The 9,933-nt window shown below is 39.4% G+C and overlaps 1 protein-coding gene across 1 annotated transcript in view; it reads left to right on the top strand.

The window, feature by feature from the left end:
- Window positions 1-9,933, top strand: part of DCHS2 (dachsous cadherin-related 2) — an 89,797-nt gene that overhangs the window by 24,417 nt on the left and 55,447 nt on the right. The window contains 2 exon segments of the mRNA XM_049632354.1: window positions 6,764-6,898; window positions 7,106-7,315. Coding sequence (XP_049488311.1) covers window positions 6,764-6,898; window positions 7,106-7,315 — 345 coding nt within the window.

Below are 9,933 nucleotides of genomic sequence, written 5' to 3'. Positions count from 1 at the left end.
GCCCTCCTCAGTACCTGTCACCCCCCCCCCCCCCCCCCCCCCCCCCCATCAACCCTCAGTTTGCTCTCAGTTTTTAAGAGTCTCTTATGCTTTGGCTCTCTCCCACTCTAACCTCTTTTTTTTTCCTTCCCCTCCCCCATGGGTTTCTGTTAAGTTTCTCAGGATCCACATAAGAGTGAAAACATACGGTATCTGTCTTTCTCTGTATGGCTTATTTCACTTAGCATCACACTCTCCAGTTCCATCCATGTTGCTACAAAGGGCCATATTTCATTCTTTCTCATTGCCACGTAGTACTCCATTACATATATAAACCACAATTTCTTTATCCATTTATCAGTTGATGGACATTTAGGCTCTTTCCATAATTTGGCTATTGTTGAAGGTGCTGCTGTAAACATTGGGGTACAAGTGCCCCTATGCATCAGTACTCCTGTATCCCTTGGGTAAATTCCTAGCAGTGCTATTGCTGGGTCATAGGGTAGGTCTATTTTTAATTTTCTGAGGAACCTCCACACTGTTTTCCAGAGTGGCTGCACCAATTTGTATTCCCACCAACGGTGCAAGAGGGTTCCCGTTTCTCCACATCCTGTCCAGCATCTATAGTCTCCTGATTTGTTCATTTTGGCCACTCTGACTGGTGTGAGGTGATATCTGAGTGTGGTTTTGATTTGTATTTCCCTGATGAGGAGCGACGTTGAGCATCTTTTCATGTGCCTGTTGGCCATCCGGATGTCTTCTTTAGAGAAGTGTCTATTCATGTTTTCTGCCCATTTCTTCACTGGATTATTTGTTTTTCGGGTGTGGAGTTTGGTGAGTTCTTTATAGATTTTGGATACTAGCCCTTTGTCCAATATGTCATTTGCAAATATCTTTTCCCCTTCTGTCGGTTGCTTTTTAGTTTTGTTGGTTGTTTCCTTTGCTGTGCAGAAGCTTTTTATCTTCATGAGGTCCCAGTAGTTCATTTTTGCTTTTAATTTCCTTGCCTTTGCCGGCTGTCATAAGACTCTTTTTTTTTTTTTTTAATTTTTTAATATATGAAATTTACTGTCAAATTGGTTTCCATACAACACCCAGTGCTCATCCCAAAAGGTGCCCTCCTCAATACCCATCACCCACCCCACCCTCCCTCCCACCCCCCATCAACCCTCAGTTTGTTCTCAGTTTTTAACAGTCTCTTATGCTTTGGCTCTCTCCCACTCTAACCTCTTTTTTTTTTTTCCCTTCCCCTCCCCCATGGGTTTCTGTTAAGTTTCTCAGGATCCACATAAGAGTGAAACCATATGGTATCTGTCTTTCTCTGTATGGCTTATTTCACTTAGCATCACACTCTCCAGTTCCATCCATGTTGCTACAAAAGGCCATATTTCATTTTTTCTCATTGCCACGTAGTATTCCATTGTGTATATAAACCACAATTTCTTTATCCATTCATCAGTTGATGGACATTTAGGCTCTTTCCATAATTTGGCTATTGTTGAGAGTGCTGCTATAAACATTGGGGTACAAGTGCCCAGCAGAGGGGCATTTAAAGGATGCTGGCATCCTTCTAACTGATATCTTTCCCAGAGTCTTTGTAAAGGAAGGTCCTCTGAACTCTTGGGAAATGTACTGAGGGTAGGGGTAGAGGGCTGGGTGGGCATGTCATACATGGCAAACCTGTCCTAACATTCCCAGTTCTTCAAGCTTTTCGAATCTTACTGTATAGTATGCAGAAGATGCGGCATCTCAACCTCAGTGAGGATAGGCCACTATTAAATCAGTCCATCAAAGAAACTGTCAAGAGACATAACTGTATGAATTAACACATGACACCAAGAATTCCAGCCTAAACCAAAATTGTGTTTTATTTTCCTGGGTCTCACATCCTCAGAGATGATTTCCACACATATTCCCCAGGTTTATTCTAATATAAATTAGAAAAATTGTGCCACTCTTTAGAAGTGGAGCCAGATTTGCACATGACTGCCTGCAATATGTTGGGATGACTGTACTTATAGGTCTTCATGTGAATAAACGTCTCCTTGCTAGAAGTTACCTGTTGTGTCTGCCACTCAGTTTGAGTCTGATCTTCAGGGAGATTAATTTTAGGGCTTGCAAGAAGCTTTCTGGTTTTTAGTTATGACTTGGCTGCAGGTTTAAAGCTTCAACTTGTAGTTTTCTTTCTGTAAGTTCCTAGTACAGTTCAGAAACAGCTATCTCACATCATACTCCTTTTTACTATCATACGGCCATTTGGTCCTCTAAGGAATTTGAGTCCTTTGATAGTAACTTCCTCATAATTGAATGCAGGTGATAATTTAATTGATTGTGCTATCACTGCAAGTCATGAACTACTAGTATCCCATTTCCCATAATCAAAGAACCCATCACTGTATGCAAGGCCAAAGACATAACCAAACTCAGAATCCCTGATACCTGAGACCCATCCTGCTGCCAAGTTCTCTATCAGTCAGGTGCAGCCAGGAAAACCAGAGATTATAATACAGGTGTTGGAAGGCTAAGTAAGCAAAAGGGAATCCGGAGATAACCCAGGAAAAATAACCATAGAAACAGCTATCACCCCTAGAAGAGGTCAAGGTTATCAGAACCTAAAGAGAAAATTAAAGGGCCTTGCAGAGCCTGGCTCTGGGAGTGCCAGAAGATTGAAAGTCATGAGCAGTTACTAAAGTAGATGAAATTACAGCGCTGACAGAGACAGCAAGCAAACAGAAGGGGGTCCCATCGCCTCTCCTTCTGACTTTCACTCTCCCTCTGGTGTCCCCTGGCAGCAGACCAGAGGATGGAGTCCATTGGCAAGACAAGACTGTGGCTTACAGATCCCCAGCCCCAGCATCATGGGGCAGAGCAGAGCAGGATGGATTTAGATCCAAGACAACAATAGTTTCATGATAGCCACGGAAAGAACTGAGAGAGGAGCATTCAGAGAGATCAGCAACTACTAAGACCTGACAGAAAGAAATGAAACATGTTTGCAGAACAGAAGGGAAGCCAGCGGGGCCAGGAGCATAGCAGTGGAGTACGTGAGAAGAGGTTGGAGAAATAAGCAGAACCCATATAATGTGGGGCTTTGTAGACTGTACTAAGGTGTTTGGATTTCACTTTGAATGCATTCAAACATTCTTTCTTCTTTCTTACTTGTTAAATCCTATTCATCTTTAGAGGCTCAGCTTAGACAGAAGGCAACCATACTTTCCCAGCGATGTCTTATGTGGAATTGTAGTTGCTTGCTAACTTATCCTTGTGCCGTGCTATTCTGCAAGCACTGTGAGGAGAGAGAATTTGCCTTCCTGCTGGAAGTTATATTCTTAGCCCCTGGCATGGTACCTTAGCATCTACTGTCACTCTCTGTATATGTTTATTTAATGAGGTAATGAAAAACTGTCTACCTCGGGTGAGTCTTCCCTGATCCACTTCCTCAGTGATTTCATATTTTCTATGACACTGTCTATAATTCATTGATATAATTGCTTGCCCCACTAGAGGGAAAGTTTGAGAACCAAGATAATTACTTATTATTCAAGGGTATCTTTCCAGTGCCTGGCACTCAGTATATGTGCATATGTGCAATGAACACGTGAATGAGTGAACACACAAATGAATGAATGAACACATGAATGAATGAGACAACCAAAGACCTGAAGCTTAATGCAGACACATGGATGTCATCTGCATATGGGTAAAAACTTGAAGACAGTGGATTGGGAAAGAGGTGGGATGAATTCCTTCCTCCACCATCTTTTTTGTCTCTCCCTCTCATCTGTTTCACTTTGTTCCTTCTTTTCCATCTTTTTTTTAATATGAAATTTATTGTCAACTTGCTTTTCCATCTTTTTAAACATCAGTGAGCAATATCTGAAGCCACAGAGAAGAAAAATCAGATAAAAACTAAAATAACCAGTAAATTTTATAACCAGAAGGTCTTGGTGACTGTAGAAAGAATAGCTAGGTATGACATTTTCAAGCTAGCTGCAGAGAACGGATAGCATTTTTAAAATAAGCTTAGCTATAATGAGAAGGAAAAATATCTTGATTCCTCTAGACAGAGAAGAATATAATTTAAGGGAAATAATTAATGAGAAAGACTAGAAATGAGGAAAATTCCTAAAAGGAGCACTGGAAGGATTACTCTTGCCATTGAAACAGAAACCAGGAGTTAGAGTTGAGTGTAGACGCAGAAAGTTGAGGGACTGCTTTCCTGATGCCTTCATTTTCTCTGGGAAATATGACATAAAGCCATCTGTGGAAGTGAGCCCAGAGGTGTTGGGTGGGAGACCTTGAATAGGAGAGGGATGACACAGGAGAGTTGGAAGGGGACTGCTGGATGATGATGACATTTCTGCAGCCTCAGTCTATGCTGTAGTGACATTTTCTTCCAGCCCCAGTTATCTGCTGGGTATCCAAGGAGGGCAGAGAGATGGTTGGAATGATGCTGGCTTAAGGCTTTGCTCGGCATCTTTGGCCAAAAGCCACCAGACTGAGGAAACTGTCACAGTTGTGAAAGTGATCATTCATGGGTCTGGGCTGGAGAGGGAAAGAACCGAATTGAGAGGGGTGTCTTGGAGAAATTAAGAGGTCACAGTGCTATAGGTCTTGAGGTCTAAGAGCAATATATGTATGTGTCCACACACACACACACACACACACACATACACCTCTCACTAGGTGTATGTCATAAGTATACCACTGAATATCTTCAGATCCCTGTTTCCAATATGGTTAGTAAGGTGATGAAATTAGACTGAATAATCTCTATTTTATTTTTATTTTCTTGGTGCTCACGTTTGATGATGCTGTGTTTCTTCTGGATGATTATAGGGTATAAGGTGGAAGAAGGAAGGCACTAATTAAATTCTAAAAGAACCATATTTTAAAGTTATTTTCACATAATTTCAGTTATGAAGGGTGTGAATTTGGGAGTGTGAAATGTATGTAAAAAATGTATGTATGCAAACTATAGGTATAAATAAGAATCTTGTTTATCCTTCATAATATACTAGGAGGATTAAAGGTGAATGGCTTGTTGTCTCAGGAATCAAAGCTATATAGGATAATGGAAATAATAAAATCTGAAAGTTTCTAAGAAGTCAGGAAAATATTGGGTACAATGGTAAGGCACACTACAAAATAATGGGAACAATGGGAGGAAGAGAAAATATAAAGAATTGAGTTTAAACATTTTCTGGGTTTGACAAGTGTTGGGAATTAAAATGTTAAACATTTTAAATAAAGATTAAAATAATATATAATGCAGGGTATAACATAATGTATAATGTATGATAAAATCCTATAAATGAGTGAATTGATTTCAAAAATAAAGGGTCCAAAATTAAATGGTGCTGTTCTCCATGTCAACTCCCTGAAGACAGAGGCCGCAGCTGTTTGATTCACCATTGGCTCTTGGGCCATTAGGTGTCACACTATGTGACACCATATAGTGACACCAAATGGTATACACCATTTTCATAATGTACTAAGAGATAGACAGAAATAATACATTCAGCCCAGAATTTTTAGAATTTTTGTCTTGGCTACAGAAGAGAGATTATGTGATCATTACGAGACCAAAGTAGTCTCCAGGATTATTAAGTAATCATTAGTGGAATAATAAGCCTAATGTCTACTGATAGAATGGTATTTGGGGGGGACCTCTGATCATACCATATCAAACCTATTGATTGTATCTTATTAGACTTTATTTTCTCTTAAGGCCATTAAAATGCCTGCAGACTATGTCAAATATCCTTTCCCTTTTGAGTGACATAGTACATTTATTCTTACATAAAACTGGCCTTATATTCCACTCCCTCCAGCACTCAGTCCTATGTTATAGCCTCTAGACCATAGGGGAATGAAAATTTTTAAGATTGGCAAGATGGAAATTTGTAATTGAAGTTTTTTGGTGTTGTTGTTAAGGCCAAAGAATAGTATTTCATCTTTTATTGAAGTATAAAATCATATACTCTAAGTACTATGTCTGCTCCTAGATTCTTGTCAGTTAAGAAAGAAGATAGGAAAATAATTAAACGGAACTTGTATAAGGGGCAAATAAGCTACAACAGCCTGGGATAAACTCATTAAGTTAATGGTATGAATGATCTTCATAATCAATGATGGAGATTATGTAATACTTTTCTTAGGGAAGAAATGAAACCCCCCAAATTGGGAAACATTATTTTCAAAATGCATGATAACATGATACCACATTTCTCACTCCAAATAGGAGACTGAATGCTAAGTAAAAAAACAAAACAAAAATATGCATATAAGCAAGTCTACGTGCTTTCCTCCTGTACTGGAGAATAAACAAAATACCATAACTGAGCACAAGTTTTTAAATAGAGGGTTGATCTAAAGAAATTGTCATTTGGCTCTCAAGCTTATAATTATGTCATTAAATCACAATCAGGGGTGTTAGAAGGAGTAATTAGGAATATATTGTAGGGTTGCGCACTCATAAGAAATCTTTTATGAGAGGGAAAAAATCTTAAGCATTCACTGTGGGGAAGTCTCCTAAGACTTTTGAAAATCAAGCATTTCAGCCCATGAGGCTTTTATTTAGCAAGAACAGCCGAAAGAGGGGTGTGTGTGTGTGTGTGTGTGTGTGTGTGTGTTTTGGATGTTTTACCTTAATTTGAAGGCTGTTTAAGTGTCTTGCCTTTTTCATCTATGGCCTGACATGTTCACAGGAAAAAGAATAAGAAAACAGATGACTGGTTTCCAAAGGGATAATTACTAAGTTTTTCTTTCTATTTTTCTTAAGGAATCAATTCCAAGTTTCAGTTTGAAATCATGCCAGGTGCTTCCTCTGGGTTGTTCAAGATAAATCCTGACACTGGAGAGGTAGTGACAACCACCACACTTGACAGAGAAGTTCAGGAAGTTTTCACCCTTCGAGGTAAGGGATCCCTGGACGATGGAAAACAAACAAAAACAAGCAGCAGGAGGGTAGTGGTGACATTTTACATTTCTGCAGAGTGTCTTGAAATAAAATGCGCTTGACCCAGTGCTACCCAGGTGGTTTGGTCTGATGCAGTCTGGTTGGGGCAGTGTATGCTAGGCATGAATTCACGGCCACAATCTGTTCTCTTTTATTTCACATCAGTACTTGTGCGAGATGGGGGAGTCCCTTCGTTATCTGGCACCACCACGATTCTCTGTACTGTGGAAGATGAAAACGATCACGCACCAGAGATTATTGTCCCCAGTTATAGCATTGAGGTTCTGGAAAACCAAGAGCCAGGGGTTGCCTACACTATTTTGGCTTCTGATATGGATGCTGGTGATAATGGAGCTGTCAGGTATCATATAATTGGTAAGTATTTTCTTTTTTAAAATTCTCCTCAGGACACTGCCCAAGTTGACACACTAGTGATTATTCTGTATTTGGTGTTTATCGCAGTGTCTTTAGAAAACACGCCAAGAGCTGTTTGGTGCCGTGTGTGCCCTTTCCACAGACACCATGAACCGACGGCCTCCGAATTCTTAAATCTCCCCTCAACGACACTTGTGAATTTTTCTTTTTTAAAAACATTTTTTTAAGATTTTTTTTTTTTTGAGAGAAAGAGAGAGAGAGACAGAGTGCAAGTGGGGGGAGGGGCAGAGAGAGAGGGAGACACAGAATCTGAAACAGGCGCCAGGCTCTGAGAGGTCAGCACAGAGCCCGACTTAGGGCTCAAACTCATGAACCATGAGATCATGACCTGAGCCACAGTCGGACGCTTAACTGACTGAGCCACCCAGGTGCCCCTCTTGTGAATTTTTCTATACTAGTGGATGTGCAGATGGAACATACAACTTTATTCCATTTTTGTGTCTTTCATATGATCGCTAATGTTTTTATTATTTTGAGCCATCAAGAATTTTGTCATGCCCTTCTTTTTAAAAAAAAAAATTTTAAAGTTTCTTCTTGAGAGAGAGAGAGAGACAGAGTGTGAGCAGGGGAAGGGCAGAGAGAGGGAGACACAGAATCCAAAGCAGGCTGTAGGCTCTGAGCTGTCAGCACAGAACCCCACACAGGGCTCAAACTCACAAACTGCAGGATCGTGACCCAAGCCAAAGTCAGATGGTTAACAGACTGAGCCACCCAGGCACCCTTGTCAGGTCCTTCTTAAATGGAGGCTAGAACAGACAGAGACAGTTCCCAGATCTGAATATCGGTGTAACACTTAAGATCTACACTTAAGAGTATATCCCACTCTTGATAAAAATCTGTAAGAACTTCTACTAGAAGATAATTTTGTGATATCGCTCCCTTTGGATCAGAAACATAAAGATCTCTGGCAGAATAATGGTAGCATTTGTATGGAGAGAGCTGCATCTTATTCATTTAAGAGAAAAAGTGATTGAAGAATCTGATTTTTGGCAGGTGTCGGAGTGCACATAGAATATGAGTTGAGGAGAGAGAGGAATGCTTCAGAGACTACATCTTATAGAGGAAACCACTTTCAGATCTTTCGATCTTGTAAAAGCAGTTTTGGAACTAGCTTCTGAAAGCTATCACTCTTTATTTGCTAAAAATTCTAGGACCAGTCGCATTTTCTATATACCACCATTTTACTCCAAAATGAGAATAGCTTTATTTCCTTTTTGCCTGATTATAAGAATGATACGTGATTGTTATAGGATATATATACAGATTTATGGAGAACCAAAGTAGTAACACACAAAATTTTTGTCTTGCTGAGATAACCCCTTTACTATTTTGAAAAGTGCTCTCCCATGAACCTTGTGAATGGAGACATCAATTTTACATATATTGGACAATTTATATATGCTATTTTGCTACCTCATTTTTAAACTCATTTTTAACATACTGTTTGAACCTTTCGGATGAGTAAATAGACATATATGTTAGCATTTCTAATGATGTTTCCTCTTATCGCATATGTATAATATCACTTATTTCATCCATTCCCTTTTATGGTCTTTGAGGTATTGACCACAATAGCAGTCTTATTATAAAAATGCTACCGTTGAACAACACTTGCTTAATTATTTCTTTATGATAAATGTAAGTAGAGTTATCACGTTCAAGGGCATATATATTTTAAATGTTTACATGCAATGTCATATTTCATCCTGAAGAACAATACCCTTTCAAACTAACTTGTTTAAGTGAGCCCCATTTTCTTCTTTCCTACCCATTGCATTGAGTCCTTTCCTTCTTCTATAAACTCCACTTGTTCTCTAGGACTTCCCAAACAATCTGTGATTAAGGACCAGAGTTGGATTTTTTTAAAATTTCCGATCTGTTGTGCACTGAAACTTTTGTTAAATACAATAAATATGAATGACTGTGAGGGAAAAAAAAGGCATAGCCCCATTTTTTAAAAATCTATTTGTGCAGATGTAAAATTATTTTGTCAAGTGGCGGTAAGATTTTCTAAATGGTTGCTCTCAAATTCTGTGCTTGTCTTCTTGAGCACTGATTACAAACAATCCCCAGATTGCCACTTGTCCCCTCTCACTACATCAGGGACTTTTTTTTTTCTCATTGGCTTTTTCCCATACTGTCAAAATTTCCCCTTCCACTTGTTTTTCCCATCAGTATTTACCAGCCTTTTTCGTCTTGAAGACACACATCTTCCCTCAGGTGTGTGTCCCTTCTCACTCTCTTTTCCTTCATAATCAAGCTTCTTAAAAATCATTGGCTTCTCAGTGTGGAGGTTCCTCAGAAAATTAAAAATTGACCTACCCTATGACCCAGCAATAGCACTGCTAGGAATATATCCAAGGGATACAGGAGTACTGATGCATAGGGGCACTTGTACCCCAATGTTTATGGCAGCACTCTCAACAATAGCCAAATTATGGAAAGAGCCTAAATGTCCATCAACTGATGAATGGATAAAGAAATTGTGGTTTACCATGGGGGAGGGGAAGGAAAAAAAAAAAAAAAAAAGAGGTTAGAGTGGGAGAGAGCCAAAGCAT

Source organism: Panthera uncia, chromosome B1 (genome assembly GCF_023721935.1).
Source record: "Panthera uncia isolate 11264 chromosome B1, Puncia_PCG_1.0, whole genome shotgun sequence".
In the NCBI taxonomy this organism is placed as follows: Eukaryota; Metazoa; Chordata; class Mammalia; order Carnivora; family Felidae; genus Panthera; species Panthera uncia.
The sequence above is the reverse complement of the archived record's forward strand: the minus strand, read 5'-3'. Positions and strand labels throughout refer to the sequence as shown.